The sequence below is a fragment of the Aspergillus niger genome, assembly GCF_000002855.4.
Source record: "Aspergillus niger supercontig An02".
Lineage (NCBI taxonomy): Eukaryota > Fungi > Ascomycota > Eurotiomycetes > Eurotiales > Aspergillaceae > Aspergillus > Aspergillus niger.
In genome coordinates, this window is record NT_166519.1 from 3,019,110 (window position 1) to 3,046,311 (window position 27,202).

General features: G+C 51.9%; 13 protein-coding genes across 13 annotated transcripts; 7 read left to right on the top strand and 6 right to left on the bottom strand.

The window, feature by feature from the left end:
- Window positions 1–2,022: 2,022 nt before the first annotated feature.
- An02g12470 (uncharacterized protein) lies at window positions 2,023–3,266 on the top strand (the record flags this gene model as incomplete). The annotated part of the gene is made up of 2 exons (XM_059746686.1): window positions 2,023–2,516; window positions 2,546–3,266. 2 exons carry the CDS (start codon window positions 2,023–2,025, stop codon window positions 3,264–3,266), a joined length of 1,215 nt encoding a protein of 404 aa, XP_059603531.1.
- A 283-nt stretch (window positions 3,267–3,549) lies between these two features.
- On the bottom strand, window positions 3,550–5,990 carry An02g12480 (uncharacterized protein; the record flags this gene model as incomplete). The annotated part of the gene is made up of 6 exons (XM_001400339.3): window positions 3,550–3,599; window positions 3,649–3,670; window positions 3,774–3,794; window positions 3,963–4,010; window positions 4,085–5,808; window positions 5,867–5,990. The coding sequence occupies 6 exons, from the start codon at window positions 5,988–5,990 to the stop codon at window positions 3,550–3,552; spliced, it is 1,989 nt and encodes a 662-aa protein (XP_001400376.3).
- A 522-nt stretch (window positions 5,991–6,512) lies between these two features.
- Window positions 6,513–8,220, top strand: An02g12490 (uncharacterized protein; the record flags this gene model as incomplete). Its single annotated transcript, XM_001400340.1, has 3 exons — window positions 6,513–6,656; window positions 6,714–6,878; window positions 6,934–8,220. 3 exons carry the CDS (start codon window positions 6,513–6,515, stop codon window positions 8,218–8,220), a joined length of 1,596 nt encoding a protein of 531 aa, XP_001400377.1.
- A 233-nt stretch (window positions 8,221–8,453) lies between these two features.
- An02g12500 (uncharacterized protein) lies at window positions 8,454–9,413 on the top strand (the record flags this gene model as incomplete). Its single annotated transcript, XM_001400341.1, has 1 exon — window positions 8,454–9,413. One exon carries the CDS (start codon window positions 8,454–8,456, stop codon window positions 9,411–9,413), a length of 960 nt encoding a protein of 319 aa, XP_001400378.1.
- Window positions 9,414–10,244: 831 nt separating this feature from the next.
- On the top strand, window positions 10,245–11,156 carry An02g12503 (uncharacterized protein; the record flags this gene model as incomplete). The annotated part of the gene is made up of 1 exon (XM_001400342.1): window positions 10,245–11,156. One exon carries the CDS (start codon window positions 10,245–10,247, stop codon window positions 11,154–11,156), a length of 912 nt encoding a protein of 303 aa, XP_001400379.1.
- Window positions 11,157–11,943: 787 nt separating this feature from the next.
- On the bottom strand, window positions 11,944–13,202 carry An02g12505 (uncharacterized protein; the record flags this gene model as incomplete). The annotated part of the gene is made up of 2 exons (XM_001400343.1): window positions 11,944–12,498; window positions 12,564–13,202. The coding sequence occupies 2 exons, from the start codon at window positions 13,200–13,202 to the stop codon at window positions 11,944–11,946; spliced, it is 1,194 nt and encodes a 397-aa protein (XP_001400380.1).
- Window positions 13,203–13,861: 659 nt separating this feature from the next.
- On the top strand, window positions 13,862–14,461 carry An02g12507 (hypothetical protein; the record flags this gene model as incomplete). The annotated part of the gene is made up of 4 exons (XM_059746688.1): window positions 13,862–13,864; window positions 13,898–14,023; window positions 14,061–14,178; window positions 14,370–14,461. 4 exons carry the CDS (start codon window positions 13,862–13,864, stop codon window positions 14,459–14,461), a joined length of 339 nt encoding a protein of 112 aa, XP_059603532.1.
- Window positions 14,462–15,545: 1,084 nt separating this feature from the next.
- An02g12510 (uncharacterized protein) lies at window positions 15,546–18,633 on the bottom strand (the record flags this gene model as incomplete). The annotated part of the gene is given in 3 exon segments (XM_059746689.1): window positions 15,546–17,898; window positions 17,958–18,181; window positions 18,237–18,633. Coding segments are annotated over 3 exon segments (2,974 nt in total), but the record flags the coding sequence as incomplete, so codon positions are not given.
- A 352-nt stretch (window positions 18,634–18,985) lies between these two features.
- Window positions 18,986–20,419, bottom strand: An02g12520 (hypothetical protein; the record flags this gene model as incomplete). The annotated part of the gene is made up of 7 exons (XM_059746690.1): window positions 18,986–19,065; window positions 19,181–19,241; window positions 19,301–19,437; window positions 19,477–19,593; window positions 19,674–19,864; window positions 19,975–20,145; window positions 20,256–20,419. The coding sequence occupies 7 exons, from the start codon at window positions 20,417–20,419 to the stop codon at window positions 18,986–18,988; spliced, it is 921 nt and encodes a 306-aa protein (XP_059603534.1).
- A 564-nt stretch (window positions 20,420–20,983) lies between these two features.
- An02g12530 (uncharacterized protein) lies at window positions 20,984–21,312 on the bottom strand (the record flags this gene model as incomplete). Its single annotated transcript, XM_059746691.1, has 2 exons — window positions 20,984–21,121; window positions 21,238–21,312. The coding sequence occupies 2 exons, from the start codon at window positions 21,310–21,312 to the stop codon at window positions 20,984–20,986; spliced, it is 213 nt and encodes a 70-aa protein (XP_059603535.1).
- Window positions 21,313–21,703: 391 nt separating this feature from the next.
- On the top strand, window positions 21,704–22,914 carry An02g12540 (hypothetical protein; the record flags this gene model as incomplete). The annotated part of the gene is made up of 6 exons (XM_059746692.1): window positions 21,704–21,773; window positions 21,871–22,046; window positions 22,380–22,445; window positions 22,520–22,600; window positions 22,641–22,753; window positions 22,830–22,914. 6 exons carry the CDS (start codon window positions 21,704–21,706, stop codon window positions 22,912–22,914), a joined length of 591 nt encoding a protein of 196 aa, XP_059603536.1.
- A 317-nt stretch (window positions 22,915–23,231) lies between these two features.
- Window positions 23,232–23,533, bottom strand: An02g12550 (uncharacterized protein; the record flags this gene model as incomplete). Its single annotated transcript, XM_059746694.1, has 2 exons — window positions 23,232–23,363; window positions 23,453–23,533. 2 exons carry the CDS (start codon window positions 23,531–23,533, stop codon window positions 23,232–23,234), a joined length of 213 nt encoding a protein of 70 aa, XP_059603537.1.
- Window positions 23,534–24,205: 672 nt separating this feature from the next.
- An02g12560 (hypothetical protein) lies at window positions 24,206–27,057 on the top strand (the record flags this gene model as incomplete). The annotated part of the gene is made up of 11 exons (XM_059746695.1): window positions 24,206–24,324; window positions 24,548–24,632; window positions 24,722–24,797; window positions 25,148–25,212; window positions 25,307–25,475; window positions 25,582–25,627; window positions 25,852–25,955; window positions 26,109–26,210; window positions 26,596–26,711; window positions 26,850–26,881; window positions 26,955–27,057. 11 exons carry the CDS (start codon window positions 24,206–24,208, stop codon window positions 27,055–27,057), a joined length of 1,017 nt encoding a protein of 338 aa, XP_059603538.1.
- Window positions 27,058–27,202: the final 145 nt, after the last annotated feature.

Sequence of the window (27,202 nt, forward strand, 5' to 3'; positions counted from 1 at the left end):
AGTAGATAGTGGAGCTGAGAGAGGTGACAGTGTCAGCACTTCGGAAGGGAGGGAATTTTATGAGTCGCGTAAGGACCCGAAGATACCTCCACGCTACTAGGATTGGCCCTAGTGAGTAGTTATATGCGAGGATTATGATGGCCAGTGGGAGGGTCATGCACCTGATGTGACAGTAACTGAAACTATTTGAGAGATACGCTGTTTGGTAGGAGGTCGGATGCCAAAGTGGAGAATCAAAGAGCGTCTCAATGGCAGGCAATTTCCCTGGCTGACCATGACCCACGTGGGGGTGGAGATTGGCTGAGGCCCCGTCCGAGGGTTACGTCCTCGGCTGTCTCTTGAACAGGCCTTTTTTGGGTTCGTCCTCGTCTTCCCGGCCCCCTTTCAAGCAGCCACAGTCGAAGGTTCGAATTTTCGTTCATCCTTCCTTATTCGGAGTATGTGATGGGATCCTCGCCAGACTGAAACGGGGCCGCTCTACCGTTTGATACATCCACGCAGGAAGAAGGGCGCCTGCAGGACTACCGCAGGGAGGATGAGCCATGGTCTGCATGTACCCATGTGCTTTCTTTTTTCCTTGGTCGGGGAATGTTACGATAAGATCGACTAGTCTCAGGCTGGCTGAGAGACCAACAACCACAATGTGTATTCCCTGCAGTGTCCAGCAGACGCCACGACGCGCGTGAAGTGGTTGAATGTGAAGACCTTGAGATGGTCATTCCTGCAGCATAGTGTGTCACACTTTTCAAGGTCTTCGTCATCCTTTCTTAGGGGGTGGGGACACCACAAAACAAAGATGGAATTATGGTTATTCGTTCACCCTTTGCGACGGCCTTCCCAGGGCGAGAATGCGAGGGTGACAGCCGTTTGTGCCCGAATGACTGGATGAGAAGGAGACTAAGTCGACTAACAAGTAGAAAATGCACGAAATTCGAGGGTTGAGGGGCCAGCTGGACCCACCGGCTTGCCATATTGAGGCAGCCGGACAACTAACGACGGGAGACTAACGCCCAATCGGGGATAGTGTCCGTGCAGTGTGGGAGAAACGCGAAAGTCGCAATTCCATTCAGTCTCGCTTTTTTGTCTTTCTTTTCTTGCAGTCGCATTCAGGGCTCTCACTTCTCCTGGTTGCTGCTGCGGCTTTCCTGCTCATCAAACCTTACCCCAGTTTGCGTTCCCCGATCTCATCTCCCAATTTTTCAACATCTTGCTTCGAAATCGAAATGGAAAATGCACACCCGAAAAGAGCCGATGCTGCTCCGAGCATGTTAGTGGACTACGAGGATGGACTCCCGCCAGGCCAAGACTCGCCCCGGTGGGTGGAACTGAACTATCTATTTGGCATGTCACGGTTACTTGCGACGGGTTTGCTGTAATCACCCATGGTTCCTCCGTCACAATTAAGCTATCGCTCTTTCTGTCGATCTATCCAATTGCTCCCTCTCTTTTTTCAAATAATTAATTTGCATTTTCCAAATCCACCGGGTCGAGACTCGTCGCCTCCTCAAATTTTTCTCTCCCTGCTTTGCGTTGATTTCTTACTTTCACTATTGTCTACTTTTCCACTCATCTATTCTAGATCATGTATATGTTGCAATCCTCGTCAGTCCGCTATCTTCTGTCCTATTCATCTTCCTGCACCTTGGCCCATCAATAGTCAGTCTTAAGCGCCAGACGGACTCGAATCCCGGTGCCGACGTCATCCAACCGGCTTGCCACCAATTGCCTCGTCATTGGTTATAGTCCTGGCTTCTATGCCCGCTATTGCTTCTTTTAAATCTTATTCAAAGTCCTCGGAAATCAAGCGACACCGGCAGACATTCTAGTGATTCATCTCGTATTCGCGCCAGTCAGCATAGATACGCGGGTTTTTTCTTATCGCTTTTCCTGACCGGAGATCCCTGGTCCTATCGGCGCTGAAACCAAACCAAATAGTCGCACCGATTTCAACTGTCGCCTTCCCCGCTATCCCCGCCTCTTGCGATCTTCACAGAGGCATCTGCTTCTTCAGAGTTGTCCATCATGACTCCTACGCATATGCCGTTCCCGCTCTCTGTTCGCACTCAACATGATACGGATACTCGCGCGCCGCCTCTTCTAGTAGTGCCCGGACTGACTCCTCCGGTGACTCCTACTGTAGATGACGAGAGCCTTTCAGGCAGCGTTGCCACCCTCCATTCTGGGGCTTCCAGTCCATTCTTGTCGCCTATCGAGGGAAAACTCAAGGATGTCGATGCGGAAGATCGCACCGTGTCCACCTCTGACTCATTCACAGATGAGTTGGAATACCATACGGACCCTAGAGGCCAGCCTGTTGAATTTGGCCGCGGTCTTTGGAGTGTTGTCTACAAAGCTACTCCATGCGAGTCCTCCAAGCCCTACCTGCTTACGCCCCCCAGCTCTCCAGCTGTCAAAGCCCGCACGGTAGCGGTCAAGTCCCCCGCAAGGCGCGATGCGCACTCCATATTGGATGCCGAAAGCGCTCGCCTTGACCCGGGGTTAGTCGTGTCGCTGGGGTCACAGAAACCATGTTGTACCCTTCAAGGGGATATATCGCGGACTCTCACTCCATCGTCATGTCAGCAGTGCCGTTGGCGCTTTCAACGTATATCGAAGAACAAGCCGCTGTGGCTTTGCAGAACAAGACCACCAGAACTATGTTCGAGCCCATTCAGGGCATGACCCAGTGGCATGACCTCGCAAAGAAACTGATCACCGGACTGTGTTGGCTCCATGACGGGCCACAGATGGTGCACGGTGATGTCAAGCCTCACAACATCTTGCTCCGTGCACGCTCAAGTGGCGACGATTTGGAATCCGACCACTTCCCTTACGAACCGTTATTCGCCGATTTCTCCTCCGCTCACCCTATCAGCAATCCTTCCTCCCCCGAAAGTAGTCTGGGCACGGCTCTGACGGCTCTAACACCACCATTTACAGCCCCGGAGCTTCTACGCGTCTCATCATTAAAGTCCCCGGATGTGGCACCAACCCCAGAGTCTGACGTCTTCTCTCTAGCCGTTACTCTGCTCGCTGCTGCTACGGGCGATTTGCTCCTCTACCCGGGTGCCAACCACTTCCAACGACTGGCCATGGCCCGTGAAGGCCACCGCGTGATTGAGTTTGCTCGCTCCGGGCCGAATGGATCTCGCATACCGCGCAACGGGATCGTCGAACAAATCATCAAACCGGCCATTGTCAAAGAACCGAGCCAGCGCATCAAACCCGCTGACTGGGTTAACCTGATCGAGTCTATTTCGATCTAACTTTGGCCATGGTTGCCTTTCTTTCGTTATCGCATCCCGCGTTCTTATCTCGGATCCCCTTTTAATCTCTCGTTATCTTCGGCCATTTCTTCACTTAGCCTCTTTTCTAATCTTTCTTTCACATTTGTCAGACTTCTTTGTCTGAAGTCTATCTTCTTTATCTTCTCGATATTTCTTCTTTTTCCTCTTTTTTTCTTTTCTTTTACTATTATGTTCACTTCAACCAGAAACATTCAAGATACCCGTTAGAATAGATGTGCAGACGAAACAAATACATTTTTCATTACTCATCCTTTTCTGCAACCTCAAGGACAATAACAACAGTGAAACGAACTTCATTTCAGCCATAGCATCATATTTTAACTACATCTAGTATGCATACCAAACCCGTGCTCCAAGTCCAACTATGACTCATTCAGGTATAAGCACCTCTTTGTGTCGAATCAAAGGATACCTACTACTACTTCCATCATGAATAGCCCTGTTTCGGTCATACAAAAATCTCACATGTAATTCAATTTCATTACGCTGGACCAAGCAGTAGATCCTTGATTTATGAGACACTGGATAACCGACGTGACGTGTATGTAAGTAGTATGATAGTAAACAATCTTCGCAAACAACCTTCCAGGGGCCAACTTGAACTGGAAACAAATCCATTTCTAAATGAGATGATCATGCTACTGGCTCACATACAGTTTCATCCCTAGCATCTATTCTATCATTTTGAGGAGAGTCTATCATCTATCATATAGTACAGTACATACTAGTTATACATATCTCATAACCAAAATACAAATACATCCATTTCAAGATACTCTCATCAGTGGAGTCTCTTCTTCACCATCTCGCGATGCACCCCNCGTTTTATACGACGTCAACGTCCCCCCAAACAACCGATTCAATTGCACACTCGACACCGAGACCCCGCTGCGCTGATACTCGATGCAAATATCCCAGATCGTCCATGTCGAGAGAATATGCACGCGCACGTCACTCAGGTCGTAGTCCAGGTTCTCCTGGAAACTCGTCACCGGGTCTTCGCCCCCGTGGATGGTCTTCGGGAGACTGTCAAAGTCTGGTTTTGGTGTCTTTGCGGCATATTCGGCGAGACTGGGGATGGCTTTGACGATGTCGTTGGTGGAGCGGCCCGGGAATATGAGCTGGAGGACTTCAGCTACGGAGAGGGCTTCGCGACCACGGCCGAGGGAGAGGGAGAGGGTTTCGAAGAGGCGGAAGGCGTCGCCGCGTTGGGAGGGGTCGAGGGCGTTGATTTTTCCAACGACGGGGGAGTTGGGGTTCGGTTCGAAATAGACTATGCTGCGGTCGATGCCTTGGGGGTAGAGTTCTTCCGGGTGGATGAGGAGGGGTTCGAAGGGACGGCGGTCCCAGGCTAGGAGAGCGTCGTCGAAGTTGTTGTTGCTGCGGAGGGAGGCGCGGTGGCTGTCGTGGATGTGGGGGAATTGTTTGAGGTGGTCGTGGTAGTTTTCTTGGCCTTCGTCGGTGATGGAGCTCCGCAGGGCGGATATTCTGTCGAGAATGGGCTTGAAGTCGGCGGAGGTCGTGTTCGGATCGGCGGCTGCTCGTGATAGAGCGTCGTATTGGGCGTCGATCTCGCGCGACTGGTCGACCATTTGCTGGAGGAAGTATGCTTGTCGGTTGTCTCGGTTGAGACGGGTCTGCGCGCGACTGCGCTTCTTCTTCGCTTCAGCGTAGCCTGGGGAGGACTTGTCCATGTTGTCCAGGGCTTGGATGTCTTCGCAGAATCTGTCGTGGAGGGCTGTTCTTATGCGCGGTGTGTAAGGCACTGGTTTCCGGCCGGGGTCGGGGCTCTCCGGGGCTGGGAGGAGCGGTTGAAATTCCCTTCCGGGAGGTGTGATGATGTTCTTTTCGGCAGCCCTTTCAGCGACACGCGCGGCATTGTCTATGGCGACGTTGAACCCTTTGTGGTTGACCCAGAATTTCTCGTCTTGAGGAGCGGCGACTTCAAAGGTGTGTAGCGCGACATTCTCCGTCCAAAGCGAAACCCGTCGGCGATCGACCACGTAGCGGGGAATGATAGCCTGTGATTCTGTCGATGGTAGAGACGCCAGCAATCGGATAGCTCCGTAGGAGTGTAGTCCCGTCTGCTGCATGCAGGTCTCCATGAACATCTGCCACCATCTGCCTGCGGTGAAATGGTCTTTGTCGGAGGTCGTGGCGGGGAGGTTCGCGAGTACTAGAAGGGTGTCGTTCTTTGGCAGAACTCCGGTATGATCGCCATTGTCCGGTCCTTGTTCGGGGAAATGCTCCGTGAGCACAGGTTTCCAGTCGCCGATGGAGAAGACGTCCATGGACAGTAGCTTGTAGGACGGATGGCTTTGGGCCAGCGGGTCTAGTAGCGGGCGGAAGTTCTGCAGCTCGGGTTCAACGAGGACATGGCGTCGCGGTTGGAGAAGGTTGTTGATCTTGGATGACCAGAGGCCAGCTCCAGGCCAGAGGTCGAGGATGTCCAACGGCCGATTGCGGAGGAGGTACGGTGACAGGCGCTGCAGAGCATGATCTGCGGAAACAATGGCGTGTTAGAAAAATAGATGAAACAACATCACAGCCTCACTCACTACATAGCTCCTCACTGACAATCTCCGGTTTCCTGTTGGTTCTCCGCTTGAGGTGGCCGGGGAAGCACTTGGCGATCGACTTCGCGAGCGGAAACCGGGAGAGAGCTGAGGCTCGTGGAGCCATTGTACAGCACCAGGTCTGCGGACGAGACCAAAAGATGCAAAGCGATCAGCCTTTCTGGTATTCAAGGAAGAGGACCCTGGCGGACGGCGTCATGGTTGAGCGGGCCGAATGAGAAGAATGGAAGTGAAGGTGGAGCAGAGGCCGAGAGATGGAGAGGAACAAATGCCAGCGCGACTTGCCGGCGATCATCTCTGCAGCTCCGCCGAACTTAAAAGATCCCAACTCCTGCACTTCTCTCCTGTACCTGACTAACTATCGCCCACCCCGCTCGGTTGGTGGAATGCAAACACGATGCACCCTGACTTAAAGCTATAAATTGCCTGCTCCACATTACGTGCCTGAACTCAACCCGATCATTCGGTGCCTTGATTCTGCTGCCTATCATCTACATGCGGCACGCCCCCACCACGACTGCCGCTGGTCTCGCGCCAGACGTCAATGAACTGCGACTGCTGCGACAGGCCTGCTGATTTCTCTTCGATTTAATTCTCATCATCGACTGCCATCGTCTCATGCGCAGCCATGGCCGCCCATCTACCTCCGGCTACCGGTGCGGGGTCCCCGCAGAGTGTGGAATCAATCACTCGCATGGCTCAGGATTATGAGTACAACCCGTCTATACCTCTACGCTACTGGCTGCGAACAGCGTCTACTCTCATGAGAGAGGTTGGTAGACTTGCTGCTTGGCTATTGTGGAGTGAGCTAACTGATGTGGTGGCTTAGGCTCGGATTTACGAACGCGAAAAGCACGAAGAACAAGCCTACCTTTTATTGTTTCGCCATGCTCAGTTGGTACTTGTCAATTTGGCGGAGCATCCAGAGGCCAGAGATGAAAAGAATCGGAAAGCTTTGGTGGAAGCCGAAAAGGAGGTCAAACGAAACCTGAAGGTCCTCGAAGTTCTGAAACCCCGGCATCAACAAACGCTACGAGCGCTATACTCAGTTGATGCGTGAACGGCAAGCTCGCGCACCAGCAGCGGCGAATAACACTCCCACTTCAACCCAGAGACCCCCTCAAGATCCCGCCCTCGCAGGGGTCGTGGAACCTCTGGAAGCAGGAGAGAACAAAGACCTGGCGGTGCAGCTGGCTCGGACGGAGCTTAGCCGACGAGCAACTGTCCGAAAGGCTATCCGACAAGCAGGCATAACACCTGAAGAGGAGCAGACTCGTCGGGCTGCTGGCGTGTGGGGAGACTGGGAGCATGCCCTGCGCAAAGATGGAACCGAGGACGATGACTTGAGCCGGCGCATACAGAACGTGAGAATCCAGATGGACGATCCGCGGGCGGATCACCGTCCACAGGTTGCCACTAAGCCTATGGTCCGGCCATCTGCCGCAACCTCTTCAACCGGCACATACAAGTATCCGAGCGTCCCTCGTCAGAAGCCGCTGGAAGTTCCGTCGGCCGCAAAGGTGGAGCCTGAGAAGAGGATTGTTCTTCCGCCCAAAGCGCCCGCACTGCCTCCTAAGGAAACTTCGTATGTACATGAACTGGCTGGCCTTGAAGGACCTTCACCTCCACCTCGTCCAGACAAGGTCTCGCCCGCAGCGATCCCGGCTGAGCCTCCTGTGCTTCCTGGAAAGGTTCCAGCAACCGATGGGTCAGCTGCCAGCCCGAATTTGGACCCGTCCAGCTATACCTTCAAGCCCTCTGCTTATCTAGAGAACGGAACGCCTCTGCGGACGTTGTTCCTGCCACCTGATCTACGCAAGCACTTCATCTCACTGGTATCCCCGAATACGCAGCGCAATCTAGAGACGTGCGGCATTTTGTGCGGCACGCTAGTCTCCAACGCCTTGTTCGTTTCGAGGCTGCTCATCCCTGAACAGACGGCCACGTCGGACACGTGCGAGACGGTGAACGAGTCTGCGATCTTCGACTACTGCGATTCAGAGGACTTGATGGTGCTCGGCTGGATCCACACGCACCCGACACAGACGTGCTTTATGAGCTCGCGCGACCTCCACACACATTGCGGATACCAGGTGATGCTGCCGGAGAGCATTGCGATTGTGTGCGCGCCCAGCAAGACGCCCGACTGGGGAGTGTTCCGGCTGACGGATCCTCCGGGGCTGAAGACGGTGCTCAACTGCACGCAGTCGGGACTCTTCCATCCCCATGGAGAGGCAAACATTTACACAGATGCGCTGCGCCCGGGACATGTATTTGAGGCAAAAGGATTGGAGTTCGAGACGGTGGATCTGCGCCCCAAGGGGTCTCAATTCTGACATTAGATCTTTTGTTGCCAATTTACTTTGAGCGTCAATAGCATATGATTACATGATAAGGAGCTAATGAGGAATGATGCACTAGTCTATACCTTACTACTTAGTCTGTCAGCTAGACACCCAAGAAAATAGCTAACTAACTACCATGTGACTATTCCTGCAAGCCTAAACTCTTACAATCCACTCATACACCCGCTTCCTTCATCTCAAACATATTACTACCTAGCATCAGCATGTCAACTATTCCTCTCTACACCGGCACTCACATCTCCATCGGCCCCCACAAGCTGTACCTGCATCTGCACGGCCCACCCCGCACCACCCAGCCTCTCACCATCTTCCTCGCCGGCGCCGGCGACGTTTCTTCCAGCTACACCACTGTAATCCGGTTACTGAGCCCATTCGCCCCGTGTCTTGTCTACGACCGCACCGGTCTCGGGCGCAGCGATGTCCCAGATTTAGATACCAAGTACAAGCCCAGCGCGACTCTCGCTGCCAGCGAACTACACACTCTACTTACAAACGCAGATCTCCCACCACCGTACATCTTAGTGGGACACTCGTACGGCGCCATCATCGCAAGGGAGTATCTCCATCTTTATCCTGCAGATATAGGTGGTATGGTACTCTTCGAAGGATCAACGGAGCACCAATACAAACTGTTCGAAGATAATCCCAACCTGGATAGTGATCTTGCTGCTCTATTAGGGGAGATGAACTTCGCTACAGTGACGGGATTACGCGAGAACGCTAAGTTGAGTCGTGAGGAGTGGAGAGAGAGGGCGAGGGATATTGCGCGCGGAATGGGGATGTGGGAGGCTGAGAGAGGGAACTTGGTGGGGGTTTGTAGGGAGTTGGAAGGGAAGAAGCAGTTGCAGGGAGAAGGATTGGGGGAGAGACCATTGTCTGTGGTGATGGGACGGGGATGGGAGGATTATCAGAGGGTCTATGAGATGGGAGTGAAGATGGGGAATGGAAGTGAAGAGCAGAGAGAGGCGGTCAGAAGGTTTCTGGGGAGGTGTGAGGAGGTGGTGGGGGAGTGGCAGAGGGAGCAGTTGAGGTTATCGAGGAGAGCGAAGTTGGTAAAGGTGGATTGTGGACATCAGGTGCATTTGGTGAGGCCGGAGGTGGTGGTGGAGGAGGTGAAATGGGTGTTGGAGATGATTAAAGATAGAAGTAGTAGTGTGTTGTAGGTATACTATAGTAGTGTTGTAGATGTTGGGGTAGTGGTGAGGTATGCTACAGCTTTCACAGATGCTAGTTGAGATAGTCATGGCATAGTACTGAGTCAGTTGTGAGTCTTTGAGACTCTGTATAAGTGTCAAGATGACCCAACTTGATGCTATTCCCACTGCAGGCCTCCCCCCCACCATTCCCAATCAGGAAACCCCGGGCTTGGCGCCATCGCAATTCCAGCGAAAGCGACTTGCTTTTGCTGCTTTCTTCTTCTCTTCTTCTCTTCTGCAACTTTCCACTGCCTCTCTGCTGCGGCTTCTTCTCTCTTCCTACCATCTTCTCAAACTCATCTTCTTCCGGTTCTCATTCGCTGCATCCTCCCCTGCCGCGAGAACCCTGCAAATCCTCCTCTCAGTTAATACGAGAGTTTACAATATCTCAACCTCATCCATCTCTCCTCTCCTCCATTCCCGGAACGGTGAATCCCACCGGCTCGTGCGACAGAGTGAGTCCCTCCACCATTCTCAACGCATCCCTCCGGTTTTCCCTCCTGGCGCATACACTTCACTTGTTTGTGGCTTGGTTCTTTTGCATTCCCTGCATCGCCGGTCAAAGTATATACTTGTCCAGCGAATCTCGCACGTGCACTGTCCCACACGTACAACTGTCCCGACTCCACCCCTGCTTGAGTCTGTTCCTGCGTATTGTCGCACATACTGTTACTCGCTATCGCAGCACATGTCGCTTGTACCTACTATCGTATGAGCATTCTGCTAACCATCACAGGCGCTATAAGCTCTATATACATCGATCTATCTCTATCTACCTATTTACTCATATCCACCACCATGTCTATGGACGCCAAAGAAATCGAGCTCCGGGCCAAGGCCATGACCAAGGCCGCCTCTTCCAACGAACCTCCCTCTACCATCATACCACTACTCAAGCAACTGCAACAAGGGGTGAAAGCCACCGAAGACCTGCTGCGATCGACCCGTGTCGGTATCGCCGTCAACAAACTTAAACAACACAAATCTCCCGAAGTCGCCCGTCTCGCGAGCGAAATCGTCTCCAAGTGGCGCCACGAAGTGAACAAGCAAAAGGCCGGGGCTTCCCCCGGCGCTAGCCAACGGTCGAGCAGCTCTCCCCACCCGAAAACCAACGGCACCCCCTCCGGCGGTGCGACTCCCTCCGATAAGGCCTCGAAGCTCTCGGTGCCTCCCGACAAGCGTACCTGGAAGGCCGATGGCGTGGACACCAACCAGACCGGCAACAGAATTCGCGACAGCTGCATCGGCTTGATGTACGATGGGCTGTGTCTCAACTCGGTTGAACCCCCCCGCACAGTCCTGTCCAAGGCGTCGGCCGTCGAAGCGGCAGCCTTTAGCGACCTCGGACCGGAAACGAAGGAACAATACCGCACGAAGATCCGCAGTCTCTACCAGAACCTCAAGAACAAATCGAACCCGACACTGCGAGTGCGGGTCCTCAACGGCGACGTGACGCCAGAACAGTTCGTCCGGATGTCGCACGACGAACTCCGGTCGGCGGAACAGCAGGAGCGCGACCGCAAGATTCAAAAGGAGAACATGGACAAGGCGATGGTGGCACAGGCGGAGCGGAGTATCAGTACGAGCTTGCAATGTGGCAAGTGTGGACAGCGCAAGGTGACATATACGGAAGCGCAGACGCGCAGTGCGGACGAACCGATGACATTGTTTTGTACGTGTATGAACTGCGGCAAGTCATGGAAGCAGTGACCAAACCGCCAAAATCGATTTATTATACTCATTCATGTTTTTACTCATCCATTCAATTTGCATTTTCCCATGGTGTTGGGTGATAGGCGAGGAGTTGGTTGTCAGGTTCAATTCAGTTATGTCATGTGTCATAGATCATACGTCATTCATCTATACCTTCTTACTTATACCAATACCTCCTGCAACTAAGTAAACACCACTCAACTATCACCGCCAAAATGCCGCCAGACAAGAGAACCCTCAAACAAACAACACACACCTTCCTCACCACCCTCACCCAATCCCCCCCTCCCCCGTTATCCACGATCCTCGCCCAATTCACCTCCTCCCCCTCCACACCCCCTCTAATCCACGAAGCCGGCCTCCCCCAACTCGCCCCCTTCCTAGGCCGCGACTTCACCGGCCAAGACGGAGTGAAACGCTACTTCGAGACGATGGGCTCTGCGCTACGCTACGAGGGGATGAGATTCGAGGATGAGCAGGATTGGGTGATCGACGAGGAGAAAGGATGTGTTTGTGTACGAGGGTGGGCGAGATTCATTGCCAAACGCACAGAGATGGGCTGGGACGAGGGATTTGTGTATAGATTGGCGATTGCACAAGATGGAGGAGAAGAAGAAGACTCTGATGGAGAGTGGAAAGTACAGGAGTATAGGGTTTGGGCTGATACGGGAGCGGCGTATTTAGCCATTTCCGGGAAACTGGATGATCTTGTTCAGAAGGGGTGATTGATTGACTTGTGTGTTTTATGTACATACTACTGATCAAGGGAAGAAGACTGAGATTATCAAGAGGAGACCACATCCCAATCTATCCACGCCACATTGCCCTCCCTTCCATCCTCGAACAAAAACAGCCTGCTCGGATCCCGATACCTCTCCTCCTCGCTGCTACTCAATAACACTGACACTTCGCTCTCTCTCCTCCCTGTGAGGTTGAATCCTGGCCCGTACGCCTTATACTCCGCCATCAGCGTCTCGTTTTTACTCCACCGATCCTCCCAGTTGATGTATCCCGATGGCTCGATGCTCCCGTCTTCGTATGTGTTCGCGAAGATGGATCGGTGCAGTGAGTTCCACGGTCTGCCTAGGGCGCAGGATCCCTTGATTTGTTCTGCGATGGAGGTGTTCGCTGCGTTTACGGTCGAGTCGTGGATGTATACGCCGTAGTTGTTCCGGACTGTTGTGTTGGTGCCCTTCCAGGCGGTGATGCCGCCGCCGCATGAGCGGAGGACGATCTGGGATGATTGGATGAAGAGCGTGCCGAAGCCGTATAGGAAGTCGGTTTGGCCCGCGAGAATGGATTTGTACATGTATGCGGAGCCGAGTTTGCCGATGTAGATCTGGGTTTACTTGTTAGTATTGTGGTTGGGGGGGATAGGGTTGAGGGGGAGGGAGGGGGAAGTACAGTATCCTGGTAAGAGTAGAACCCGCAGTAGTAAAACCCTCCATTGGAGCGACTAAAACTAATGGCATGCGCCGGACCAGCAGAGTACGGCGCATAGGTATTGCGGAAGTCGATATTGTACACGCGGAAATCAGTGTTCCCGAACGGGGTGTCCGCTGGCACTGGATATCCTGTTGTGCCGGAGCCGGTGAGACTCGCGTCCAGGGTCGGAGCTACGACCATGACGCTGAACCAGACGTTGTCGATGTCGCCGGTGCTGTCGCTGTTGGCGCCGGCGAAGGTGAGGTTGACGGTGTTGCGGGCAGGGTCGGTTAGGGCTGCGCGGTCTGGCTGCTGGCCCAGGAGGGTGATGGGGCCGGAGCGGGTGATGTTGACTTGTTCATTGTAGGAGCCGGAGAGGAGGAGGATGGTTTGGGAGGAGTTGTCGTTGGGGAGGGCATTGATGGCTGCTTGGAGGGTGGTGAAGTTGGAGAGTTGGGGGTGGGTGTTGGAGACGATGAGGGTGCCTGGGGGGCATTGGAGGGTTGTTTGGCATTTCTCGCGAGCTGCCGTTGAGAGATGGTTTGAAGATGGGGAGGTTATGGCTGCTGAGGAGGCTAGAATGGCCTGGAGGGCCAGCAGAAGGCCGTGGAGGAGCATTGTGTGGGATGGAGGTGGAATTGGCTGGTTGGTGGTTGACCCTGTTCATTTTTGTGGCCATTTTATATGATGATCAACGCAATCCGGGGATGCGGGGATGGTCAAGCTTCTGCATAATGTCAGTTACCCCAGACTGACATTCTATCATGGCATCATACGGTGATGCATGGCTTGCTTCTTCCCCAGACGGAGGCCGGAGAAATGTGGAGGCGCCGGAGAATTGCGTTCCACCTGTCGGGTTGGAGGATCGGATTCACTTGCACTGCAGTTGGTGGAGAGAACTTGCTCTGGGGTTAGATGCATTATTGGGATGATGTTGACTTCATTTTGGTCGGGGGTATCTTCCAGAGTCAGTTAGTGAGTTGTTTGACGTGGTGGTGCTCCGCGGACAGCCACGGGGGCCGATATCTCGATGCGCTATCACGAAGGCGCTGCATTCGTCCTAGTCGTGTTTAATCCCTCATTCATGCATCAGACTTATCTAATGGAGCATGGACAATCCTGCATGAGCCATATCACGGCTAAGCTTTTTGGAGCTGGTCAGACTTGTCTGTCAAGAAGCCGGCAGTGGGCTTGAGCCCAAGCAATGTCGACAATATTCCCTCAAGAAGTGCTTGATTGCAAACGATGCTTTAGCAAAGATAAAGCATCAGGTATGCATGGTAAGCACGTAGGAAAGGCCAATTCCTCACTAGAGCTTGCCATCATACCGCAGCCTCTATGAAAGCCCATGTCTGAGCAAGGTGATTCTTTTGTCTGCCGGTAACTCGAAGCATATTGATGTCTTAAAAGTGCCGACATATAGGCCACGACGAACAGTTGTAAGCCCCTGCTCTCAGATCAAGGAACACCAATTAGCAACAGCTGTCAGATGTTGTCTCCGATAGCCAAGCACAAGTTGATCGAGACATCGAGTCAGTTCATGCCGACAAGATACTTGTCCCATTGCGATTTCTGCGCGTTGCTGGCAGCAAGCGTACAAGTTATCCATGTATACAAGTCCCTTTTTAAGTATGAGTGTATGGGAAGCACTAGATAGTTCCAGGATTCAACTAGCGTAAATTGATGAAGTCTGTAGAGTCAAATATGAGATAGAAGCTTCCAATCTGCAGGAAAGCAGTTACTTACCAGCTATTTGCCACGAAGAACTATCCCATCTGTTCTCAGATACTAGTCAGTCAACCTGGGTAGCAGTTACTCATATGCTCAGTAGGCTTCAGCTTGTCATAACAATCGGTGGATTGACTGAAGTGAGGTAAGCCCTCCTCACACTACGCAAGTGACATTCATTGCTCCTCAGAGCTCTGGCCTAAGGCACCAAGCAAAAACCTCGTTGACTCAAGACCCCAGCGAACATCACCAACTGGACAAACCCAACCCCAAACCAGCAAGTAAAGCAGCAATGCACGCCCACCTTGCACAAGCATAATCTATCCAAAACACCCCCCTCCACTGCACAGCTCCCAACTACGTACCTACCACCACCACACTAAGGCGCGAGTAACCAGCACAAACACCATCCGTGCACCACTTTAACAAACACTATCAATGCATCCATCGGCATCGGCAAATTACACCCTCCTCATCAATACGAGGCCAATTAAACTATCATCTACAACTAACCTCGGCCTCTCTCGTAAACGTATCCAAGACGCCCGACCGATTAGTCGACGACTGACTCGGCAGGTACAGGCCGATTGATAGGCGCAATTACGAGAGTTTTGTCTCGCTCTTGTCCGGACCAGAATCAATAGCTCGGATCCACTCGAGCTTCTCTCACACACGTATGTTCGGTGTCAAGGACCGAAGGTGAGGTGCGACGCAACTGGCTGTCTGGCTATCGGCCGGAGTCCGAACGGGCGCAAGTGAAACGGGAACCGAGGAGATGGTGAGTGAAGTGGTGCGCCCCTGACTCCAATTTACCGGGTCCCACTGCACCCAGAACTTGGTCCGATGGGTGGACCGTGGTGAAGTGGTCAGGTCAGGGCTGAGGTGGTCTGGTTCGGCTAAGTGGTCGGCAGTGGGCGCACTTTGATTATTGATTTGGTGGATTGCAAGGAGAGTTTAGTTTGGTTGAAGGTGAAGAGGTTAGAAAATTGGGTAGTAGTGAAGTTACAATGGAAGATGTATTAATTGAACCCTTGATTGACTAAATTTACCACTATTAATGACATACATACATGTAAAAAGAAAAGAAATTGACTCTATCAGTAGAGACAAGGTAATAAGGGAAAAAAAAAGTCTATAATACGGGTAAAAAGGGTAGCCGGGATCCCAGCTCATGCATGTATGCGCAGCAAGTGATATCCAGGTCGGATGGTATTAAGGAGCGCAATCAAGCGTTTACTCATCCTCTTCGACCTCAGCGCGAGCACCCAGCATGTAGCGGCTCTTGCCGTGGGCGTCGACCTCGTGCTCGATGGCCAGCTTGGACAGGTGGCCAAGCAGGTTCTCGATCTGGGTGTCAGCGCGAGAGCGGGTCTTGCGACCAAGGTTGTCAAGGAAGGGGATGATGGTAAGGAGATAGTACACCACAGCGATGATGATGGTGACACCAATGGAGTAACCCCAGACAACAACGACGGTGACAATGTCGACATCACCGTTGACGGAGAAGTCGGCACGGTCAACGGGGTGGGTCTGGAGGTAGTCGCCGGAGAGCCAGCCGAAGACACAGAACAGGGTGGCGAGCACATCGACAATGAAGATGGCGCCAACCAGCTGCCAAGAGGGCCAGGTCTTACCACCACGGGTGACGAAGATGAGCCAGTTCTCGGTAAGGGCAACCTCGAGGAAGAGGATTTCCTGGGGAGAACCGAAGTTCTGGATAATACCACCGTTGGTGAGGAAGAGGGAGGCACGGATGATCCAGGTGGCGCCAGCCAGGAGGATACCAAGGATGACGGAAATCACCCAGATCTTGGGCAGCTGCCACTCGACGGGGCGCTGTTCGTAGTGGGCGTTGTCGTAGGCAATGGCGATGGTGGCCAAATCAGCGAACAGGGCAATGAAGACAATCAGATCGGCACGGATGGTCTCGTCAATGATGATCATGGAGGTGACAAGGTAGACCTCAAGGTGGAGACACAGAGCAATACGGTACTGGATGTAGGCCTTCATACGCTGGAAGATCTGACGGGCGAGCTTGATGGCATCAACAATGGTGGACAGACCGGGGGCAAGGAAGACAATATCGGCAGCAGCCTGGGCAGCCTCAGTGGAACCCTCGACAGCGATACCGCAGTCAGCCTTCTTGAGAGAGGGAGCGTCGTTGACACCGTCACCAGTCATGGCAGTCAAGTGACCACGCTGCTGGAGCATCTCGACGACCTGGTACTTGTGCTCGGGGAAGACCTCAGCGAAACCGTCAGCCTTCTCAACAAGATCGTGCTGAGCAGAGCCAGCAAGACCACCGTGGATCAGACGCTCGGAGTCGTAGACCTTAGTAGAAAGAGCAAGCATCTTGCAGGTTTCCTTGGCAATAGCGAGAGCATCACCAGTCAACATCTTGACGGACAGACCAAGGTGCTGGGCCTCAGCGATGGTGTGGGCGGTATCCTCACGGGGGGGGTCGAACATGGGGTACATGCCCAGCAGTTGCCAGGGCTCACCCTCCTTCTGGACGGCAACACCGAGGGAACGGAAACCACGACGAGCGAACTCAGCAGCCTTCTCACGGAACTTGTCGGCCTCCTCCTCAGAGCACTGGGACATGTTGAGGATAGCCTTGGGGGCACCCTTGGCGCAGACGTAGCGGACACCATCGCAGGTACAGATGGTGGTGATACGCTTGGAGACGGGGTCGAAAGGAGTGTACTTCTCGGTGACCCAGTTGCGGGCGAGAATCTCACGGGCCTTGGGGTAACGACGGAGGGTCATGATAGTGACCTTGTCAATGGGGTCGAGGTTCTTGATGTTGTGGTTGGAGGCAATGGCAGCGACAGCCATCATCCAGTTAACATCGACACCCTCGTTGACGTAGGGCTCACGGATGGAGAGCTGGTTGGCAGTGAGGGTACCAGTCTTGTCAGAGCAGAGAATGTCGACACCGGCAAGGGACTCAATGGCAGTGAGCTTCTGGACAATAGCCTTCTGCTCAGCCAAGTAGGCAGCACCGACAGCGAGGGTGGTGGTGGTGACGACGGGGAGACCGACGGGGACACCAATGATCAGGAGAATCAGGGTGTAGTGGAGCAAGTTGCGGTCCTCGTTNCTCGGGAGTAGCGATCTTGAGGTGACGGTAGAAACCACCGATCCAGGCAGCGAGAATCCAGAACATGACAAGAACAAGCAGGGTGGTACCGATGTTGTCCATGACAGCCTTGAAGTGACCCTGGTCCTGGGCACCCTGAACGAGAGCAGCGGTCTTACCGACGAAAGAGTGTCTGGCGGTGGCAGTAACGATAGCGTAGGCCTTACCACGCTTGCAACCAGTGGTGTAGTAGCAAGTGTCGGCCATGTACTTGTCGACAGCGAGAGATTCACCAGTGATGGCGGACTGGTCAACGGCGACGAGAGAGACACCGGCACGGGCCTCAATGCCACCATCCTCGTCGTCCTCATCCTCCTTCTCCTTAAGGGTGTCGTCACCAACGGTGGCGAGGTACTCCTTGTAGGTCTCGAAGTTCTCGGGCTTGTCGTAGTCACAGATCAGGCGAATATCGGCGGGGACAACGGTACCTTCCTCGATAACGATCTATAGGAAAGCATGTTAGACAGTGCCGACAGAGTGGAAACGGCGGAGAATAAACGTACAATATCACCAGTAACAAGTTCACGGGCAAGGATTTCCTGTTCCTGACCATCACGAATGACGATGGCCTTCATAGCAATATCACCCTTGAGGGAAGCGACAACGTCGGCAGCCTGCTTCTCCTGGTACCAACCGACGATAGCGTTAAGCATAAGAATACCAATAATGACACCGAAATCGATCCAGTCACGAAGACCAGCAGCAAGACAGACAGCCAATTCCATAACTATAGCACTGTTAGAGACATCCCTGCAATGCAATGTCCGAGTCGATTGCCTTACCATAAAGAATAGGACCACGGAAGTAACCAATGAACTGAACGAAGAAGTTGGTCTTCTCGGTGGTCAGCTCGTTCCACCCGGTACGCTTGCGACGAGGCTCGATGTCGCTGGAGCGCAGACCGGAGCGCATGTCGGTCTCGAGCCAGTCATCGGGGCAGACGAAGCCATCCTCCACACCATCACCCTTCTTACCGAAGAGGGAGAAACCCTTCTTCTTCTTGCCGGCACTCACGCCACCGGCACTAGCAGTCGAACCGCGGCGCTTGTCGGGGGCGGTCGAGATGTAACGGTTCAACGCGGCGTACTCGTCGAGACCAGCACCATCATCAAGTTGAGGAGCGCGAGAATGGTCACCATTCTCCACGTCGGGAGCATAGGAAATCCTCCGCTCCGCCATTGTTGCTTCGGCTCACACAGCCTTCGAACCCAACGATATGAGCAGACGCAAACAAAAAATGGCAGGAATGGCAAGAGTCGGATAGTCCTATGAAGAAGAGAAGAAGAAGAGAGGGGAGCGAAGGGAGGGAATGTACTCTTTAATATTTGGGGGTGGGCAGCCTTCAATTGCACGGGACCAGACAAACACGTCTGTCTTCTCTAAGCTCCAACGGGCGACCTTCCCTGTGCGTAAGCCCACTTTTTTTTTTTTTTCGCCTTCCTCCAGTTTATTATTTTTTTTGATTTTCCGATTTTCCATTTTTCTTTTTTGCCATTTTCTTTTTTTTTACATTAATATTCTCCAACTTGGTCTAGTCTTGGCCGGGAGCAGCAGTAGCCACTGATCGAAAGTTCGCTGTCCCTGGTAAGGTAAGGTTGTGACTGGGACCCGCTTTTTGCCTCCCACGCACACACATTTTTCTGCTTAACCCGACGCATCGCTAGTGCCGAGTGAATTTCGAAGTTGATTATTTATTTTTTGTTTTTTTATTTTCCCGCTTCATTACCTTCTCTGGGTTGCCCAGCCCAGTTTGCCAAGTGGATCCCACCTCCCGGATCGAGCCTAGTCTGGGCCGTGGAAAAACTCTGACTATACCCAGACGGTCACCAATGATACGGCACCTTACGCCGTTCGCCTTTCCATTTGTCTCGATCTCATACTGAATGGCTTCTTCTTGTTGCTCTATGACCGGCAGCGCTGTGCCGAGTTCGCCCCCCCTCTCCCCTCCCTCCTCCACTCTCGCTCGTTCCCCTACCGTAAATCCTGGGGAGACCAAGAAAAGATGGGACTCCCCGTACGCACCCGATACACTCGTCGGGAGGAGCTTGACTCTATTTCCTCGGAGTTCACTATGGGCATGAGGTATGCTACTGTATGCTACCGGTAAGATACAGGTACGAGAGCCGACAGAGGACGGCTCTGTCGGCCTTTCGGCCAGCCCAGGGCGCTCACTTTTTCCACTTGGGAAAAAGATTCCTTACCGTACGTACAGACTGTACCGTGTGAATGGCCTTTTTGCCGCGTGCGGGTGGTGGCCCTCGTTAATTTTCCTGATCCTTTCCCTACTCTCGCTCTCTTTACTATGCGCGATTTTTCGTCGTCGCCTTTTGACCCTCGCGATTGATGAGAGTAATAGTAATAACCCATCCCAATCATGCTATTTGCTTGTTGGTAAGTCAATCGGCATTGTCTGGCCGAGACCAACAGAAAAGAAACAAAAAAAATTGTAATTAAAGGGTAGAACGAGACAGAAAGAAAGGGACAAGCCAGAGACACATACACATACACATACACACATACACTATCAGACCCTCTATGTGTAAATCATTGGCATATTCCTTCTGTGTAAGCACCTGGCGCACTGCGATGACATCGGACTTCATAGTTTCAGTAGTTCCCTTGCAGAAAAGAAATGATCGGTGCCCTTCTTCTTTTCTTCTGCCCACCAGAGAGGGATGAAAGGGACATGATCTGAGGAAACCAAGGCCCGCTACAGACGAGACATACATACACTACCAACCAACTACTCGATACACTATCACACTGTTGTGTACACAGATTGAATCAGCGTGTCTCTTTACTTGCTGCGAAATACTCCGATTGTGAAGCGCTGGAATGACTGGTTTCCCTGTGCCACAGAGCGCAGAGCCAGGGCCGTCCTACCCGATCTTGGAACCACGAGCTGAGCCAAACGGGAACGCAAGGGGCGAGTTCCAAGGACTTGGATGATACCATTTCCGGCCATGCAGGGTCAGAAACAATTCAGCTAGATAGATAGTCTACTCTCTCCCTACGATTTACTTTCTCTTCTTTCGATGTTTTCTTCAGTCTACGGAATTAAATTGACATCATCGTCGCATGTCGTAGGTGGCCATGGTCGGTGCTGTCAGACGATCCGTTTTTTAACTTCCCATTCCTGGTGCCGATTGACCGTGTCTCGGGGAGGGAGGGGGCACCAGGAAATGAGTAGTAAGTAAAATGATGATGAATTCATGGTGGTGATGATCGTGCCGACTCGGGAACTGACTCCATTGCCCGCCCGGTGCGGCCCCGTAGAAGGTTAGTAGGAAAGTAAGTGGAAGTAATAAGTCACTGGTAGGTCAGGATGAGCCGTACACAGTAAAGTAAACAGACCCCCTTCCTTATCCAAATCCAGAATTATGTCATCGGGATTATTTTCTCCTGTGCGATCATTTGTTATCGGTGGGATGGATGAATGGATAGATGGGATGATTGATTCCATCCCATAATTATAATTATTATTACCATGCTATTACCATTGCGAATCGCACCCTTCGTTATCTTCCGACTACGCACTTCCCGAGTTTGTCCCCACGCGCCTCGCTGTGGCCCCCCCCCCTCCCTTCCTTCTCTTTCTCCCTCTCTCTCTCACTCTCTCCCTCATATTAGCATCGCTGTTATGAGCATTGTCTCTCACAATCTCGCACTAATGCCAACCTGGAGTCGATCGCCCATCCATTATCCAACCAACCCATCCTGTGAGCGTGTGACGACCGGGGAGGGAAGTGGAAGGTGTGTGTGCTCTCCACCCTCCTTATTTACGGCGCGCCAATCCCATGCATCTAGCCCTGATTGAGTTTCATCCGATTTCCTCTCGTGGGGAGGCATGGGCTCCATCGGAGAGCGTCATTTTTGTCTGACTGGTTGACATCGGGATGCGACTCCGCCGGCTAGGCACTCGGGACTCCAGTCTGGGATTATTTGCTTCCATTGTTGCTGGGCCCCGTATCATTGGTCTGGCCGGGATTGGTGTGTGGTCTTATTGCTATCAAGTGAGTAAGATTACTCTCTCTTGCTCGGCCCTGCTATCGTCGCGTTATTGATTAGCCAAGTCTGGCGGCAGCAGTAAATGAAATGAGCGCAGCAAGATAGTTTCATGATACAACAATAGTAGCCATAATAGCCTCGTCTGGGCATTGATCGTTTTCGTATATACGCTGACTTCATCTATCTATTGGGGGCGTGTAGCCAAGGTTGATCGCATACCAGACCGAAACCCCAGTTCCAGATGGTCTCCGCAGATAACCCTGCTGCTGCTGCTGCTGCTGCTTCTGCTGCCGCTGCCGCCGCCGCCCATTGTACAGAGCACGTTGCGACATTTTTCCAATTTTGCTCGATTCGATTTCGATTTCGATTTTAGATTTTCGATTTTTCCTGGGCTTTTTTTCTACGAAGCCATCTGGTTGACAGGTTGGCTTGGGAGATGTGGGAGGCATGCATGCATGGCCACGACCCCAGCGAACCAAGATTTTTGCATCGTTGCCCTTTCAGATGCACACTCACTGGTTGCGTCTATCATTCTAACCTTACCAGCCAGCCCAGTGCTTCCCCTCCTCCGACCGATTCTACCCGTGCTGCTTCTCCAGATAATCTGTAGTTAACCTAGACCATCTATCTATCCGATACCGTCAAGCAAAGCAAATCGAACCACCGGTGATGCTAAAGAAAAGCGCCATTTTCCATCAGCTCAGCCCAGACAAATCAGGATCTCTCCGGAATTCCCAGGAAAAGCAATCTGTCTCCCTCAGGGATCCACGGAAGTCCCGAAAAAAAAAAAACTGCATAGTACTTGTGATTATTGGAAAATGGCTTGTCTGACAAGAGAAGAGAAAGAAGAAAGAAAGATATGCATGCATGCACGGCATTAATCCACAACCACGTAGCCCGCGTCCGGGCGCGCGCAGCGCCCCAGATCGCCTGACAACGTACATCGCGGGTTCAATAACCACCATCCATCGACGATTGTTCCAGTTGTTTTCCAGTGCCTTCTCGCCATTAAACTTTTTCTTCCGTTTGATGACTTAGAACCTTTCGTTGATAACAGGGAATTCCCATGTTCGTGACTCTTCCTCCGCACTTCCTAAGCTTCAGCGCGCATAAGGCTTGTCTTGGACTCACTGCCAAGGTCTATTTTGTTTTTGGCCCATTTGGTAGTTTGCCAAGAGGGTGATCCGTTGTCGGTATCCTTGTTCTTGGTCTGCCTTTCTATGGAGTACTACTTACTCCTCCACATTCTTTTTCGGTGGTTGGGCTGGATGCTGTCCGAATCCGGATGGGGGTTGGTTTATCTCCAAGCAACGCCGTAGTAGATATTCTTAGTAGGTTCGGCTTTCCGCTACGTGGGCGGTTAAGAGTGATGCAACTGGGTATCTACGGAGTAACATTGGCGATAATTGTTCTTGGCTGGCTCTAGTAGAATCGGAGTTGATGGGTCAGTAACGGAGTAGTATTCTTCGATAATATATCCCATCATTTGAGGCTCGAGATTGCCGCCTCTATTGTATACTACAGCCTTGCGTTGCCCCCATCTTAGTATATACTATGTGAAGATCAGTGAGATATACGCAGTAATCTACCACTAGGATAATACTAGAAACTCCAATTTGCTTATTCCAAACAAAACACAAAAAAAGCTTCGGAATGTAAAAGTCCAACTTTAAGCCACCAACTTACTCCGTGCTGAGTAGCAGTAGTAGTAGTAGGATGGGATGGGATTTACCGTCATCCCGACCGGGTCTCGATCGATACCGCCGCCCTCAGCTCCCACCCAAGTCCGAAAGTTCTGAACCAAATAACGCATATCCATTCATCCATCCAACCCCAGACGGGCGGGATAAAACCCGATGATGTTTGTGGAGGAGAACATCATCCCATCCGCCCAACCATACCTGCAGAATACTACTACTTACTGTAGGTAGTCAGTCATCCATCGGGCGGGCGGCCTCGCGCCCCATCCATCACATTATGGTTGCCGTACCATCCATCCATTCCATTCATCCCAACGGACATGAGAGAGCTCTGAAAAGGCGACCGTACAGACACATGCAAGACGAACCATGGCATGGGGGTCAGTGTCCCTTTCACGCGGATTCAACCTGTTTTCTTTTTCGCTCTCTTTGCTCCGATGACCTGAACATCATCAACTTAATCACACACTAACTACTCCGTATCTAACTAACTATCAGGTAAGGTCTAGCTGGGCTGAGCTGAATTGATCTGATCAGCCGCGCGGGGAAATAACACCCTACTCTACTCTATTTCTTACCATAATATTAACTCAAAACCACATGCAAGCCTAACTACGTAACTAAACTACGGAGGGTAATCCCGCTCATCTACTGCATTCTCTCACCGTGACGCTCACTTCGTCTGGCAAAGCAGCAAGCCCGAAGTTTAATCCCGGAGTTTGAGGATGAAAATGACTTTAACCTAATTCAGATATGATATGATAGTTCCGGTGCTACTTACTTACACCGGGGTTAAGTAGTTACTTAGGTGGGTTAGTGAGGTAGTTAAGGGATGGGGGGGGCGGTGGTTGGTTTCGCCTCGCCCGACGGGGCCGATTGAGCGGTTTCCGCGGTTTGGTGGTTAAGTTACTGTAGATGGACTAGTACCTGGGAGGAAGACTTCTGGATAGGGAACAGGTAGGTCCCATATGGATGGGTTACCTCACGGAGGAAGTTTGGCCGTCGGGGTTTGTTCCTGACGAATAGAATAGAACAGAATAGGGATGGTGGTACCTTACCCCATATTGATGGGGGTGAGTAGTAGTAATGATGATGGTGATAGTGATGGTGATGATGATGATGCTATTCCCGTTTATGCTACCATTGTTACTACTAACTCCTGGTGCTGTCTAATGCTGTCTACATAATTAGCTAACTACTACAGTAATAAGCCAGATAGCATACGCAATTAACACCCCAGCAACACACTTACAGCCCGTGCACCCAACCGCCCCCCGAGTCATCACCACAAACCCGAATGCAGTCCATGGTGATCAGAATTCCGGGGGATTCTCACCGTTGCCCGGTATTACAGGGATAGGGGGGGTTAGCTAGCTAGCTAGTAGGCCTGAACTGAACCTGGGGCAGCAAGGCAAGGCAAGGTCACTCACTCACCACCACCTCAGGTATGCAAACAAAAACACAACTCACGTCAGCCAAGACCGAAACCAAAACCCCAGCCATCTGGAAATACCAAACTACAGGATCCCTATCTACTACTACTATTTCTGGGGTTCAAGGGGGGTGAGGAGGAGGGGGCCGACGGGCCCATAGAAGGTCAGCTGAGGGAGTTTACTACTACTATGGAGAAAGGAAGTTAGTTAGTTGATTCCATCCCACATCCCACACTTTTTTCCCCCCCTTATGTGGTTGTTTTACCCCATCCCATCCCAATCTCATCCCATATTTTCCCCAAAGAGCCAAGACCAGGACCAGGGCCAAGGGCCAACAGCCCATAAGTGGTTGTTAGTCAGTGAGTAGCTATCGTGGAGCCACACTAGCCCTCTCCATCTCTTTACACAGTTAGACTACGTAGATAGATAGATTACTTGGAGTAATAATCCACGAATATAGCTAGCTAGATAGAGATACTTTTAGATAAAAAAACACCAAAGTGGATTCCCCAAAAACCCGCAACCCAGTACCTGGATTCTCCGTCGCGCTAGTCCCAAATCAGAATACCTTCTTAGCCGAAGTGGAGCACCCACCCACAACTCTCACACCGGGAAGGGTAAGTTATGTATGGTGCCGTGGCAATAAGAGGGCTGTTGTGCGTCCCCCATTTGTTTTTTAAAAACCGCACTAGTACCTGGTACCTCGCCTAGTCGGGAAAGTACCTTACCATCACTTCCCGAAGTGTGTTGCAAAAGCTCCCCACACTGAAAACCGTGGAACGAGTCGAGGTGAGGTTTCTCGGTCGGCATGTCAGTCCTGTCGCTTGTCGTTTGTTCGTCTTGGTTTGTCTGTCCCTGATCCATAGGATGGGAGGTGATGGTAATCGTCTTTGGTTCGTTGGGTGTTGGGTCGTTTCGTTGTCGATATTTGGGTTTGGGCTTTGTTTCGGGTTTCTTTCTTGTGCTTGCTACTTTCGTTGTATCAGGGTTTGAAGGTTATCTGGTTCTTCTCCGTAGTTTAGTTTACTACTGGTTAGGGTATTTGGTTGCTCGTTGAAACCGTTCTCTGACAGCTGGGCTGAATTTGAGATATGGCGTTGTCGTCGTCTAGTTAATCTACTTAGATGATACTAATTACCCATACTGATACTGACTGACTGACTGACTGATTTCCCTCCGGGAAGGTGAATCGAGCTACGTACCTACGTACCTACTTACTCCGGACGTGGAGCCTACATAACAATGCATGGAGACAGGGGACACGTGAGGGATGCCAACCCAGCAGTAAGCATTCTGCATGATCGCAACCAAAGAAAGGGTTTCGAGAACGGTCAAAGAAGGTCATCGGGATTGCCGGTGGGTGTGAAAAGGCGAGACCGAGACCCTCCCCGCGTCCATCATGACTGAACAAAGAATAGAAAATGGAGAATCAATCAGTCACAAGTTCGCCTCATAGTGATGGATGATGACCACAATAGTGCATGATATTATATCCCGCAATGGAGCCATACAGATTCGAACAAAGTGAGGCTATTCCGTGCGGGCGGCTGCCAAAAAGTCCGGAGTAGTAGACCGGAGTACGGAGTGGATAGTAAGAGGCTAACTCCCAGTACGGGTTAGACTAAGTGACTAGCCCGCACTTCCCCGAGCGCGGACTAAAATACCTTAGTAATGGGGCTTATCAGGGCATTCGATTGATTGATTGATTGTGAGGGCCCAAGTTTGTCCACAGTAACTACTAGTACTACTACTCAGTAGCGCCATACTCAGTTGGGAAGGACTGACTTGGACTGACTGGTCGCCACCGGACCAGCCGAATGCAAGGCCCAAAAAAGTGAGGGGCAACAAGACCTTCTGACCGCATCGAACCCGCAGATTCGCCGTTCTCGACGTTTTCTAGAAGGCTTCGACTGGGGCCCTTGATCCAGTTAGCTGCATTACTCGTCCAGACGATTCTTCTTTTTTGATTTTTGCCGCTCCGAATTTTTTGGGGGAGGGAGGGTTCGAGAACAGAGATTTTTCTGGGGCTGACATGGCACATCGGATGTCGGCAGCAGGAAGTCTGTTGGCCACTGAATTGGGATTTGTCGAGGGGTCAAGGCGACCGGGGGGAGGGGTGAGTGCTACGTCATAATCGGCAGTCCGATAGGGAAATCGGGTAAAGTCATAGTGTTGGTGGGATTGTCCTTATTATTGATTTTGGCCTCTGGGGCAATTTGCCAATAATTAATGCGACTTTGGGTGCCTCTTTGAGGGACTTGCAAAGCAGAGGTCAAGTCAGCTCAGGTCAGGCCAGTGTGTTGGCTAATGGATGGGGGCAACGAAATTCCCCTTCGGGATAAGGTCGGCTACCCGTAAGGATGCTAAACCACTTTGGGCCGACCCTCTCGTATGAGCCGTGTATAGGTGACGGGGGTGAGACAATTATCCGCACGGTGACGGCGCGTGTTGGCGCGTTATGACAAGGTCATGGCTTACACCTCGTAACCTTCCCTATCTGCTTTTCATCGCCTAGACTACTTACAGGCCGAGATACGACCTTAGGTAATACAGTCCGGCATAATGGCAATTAATTCCGTCCGTCGGTGCATAAAACGTAGAAGAAGA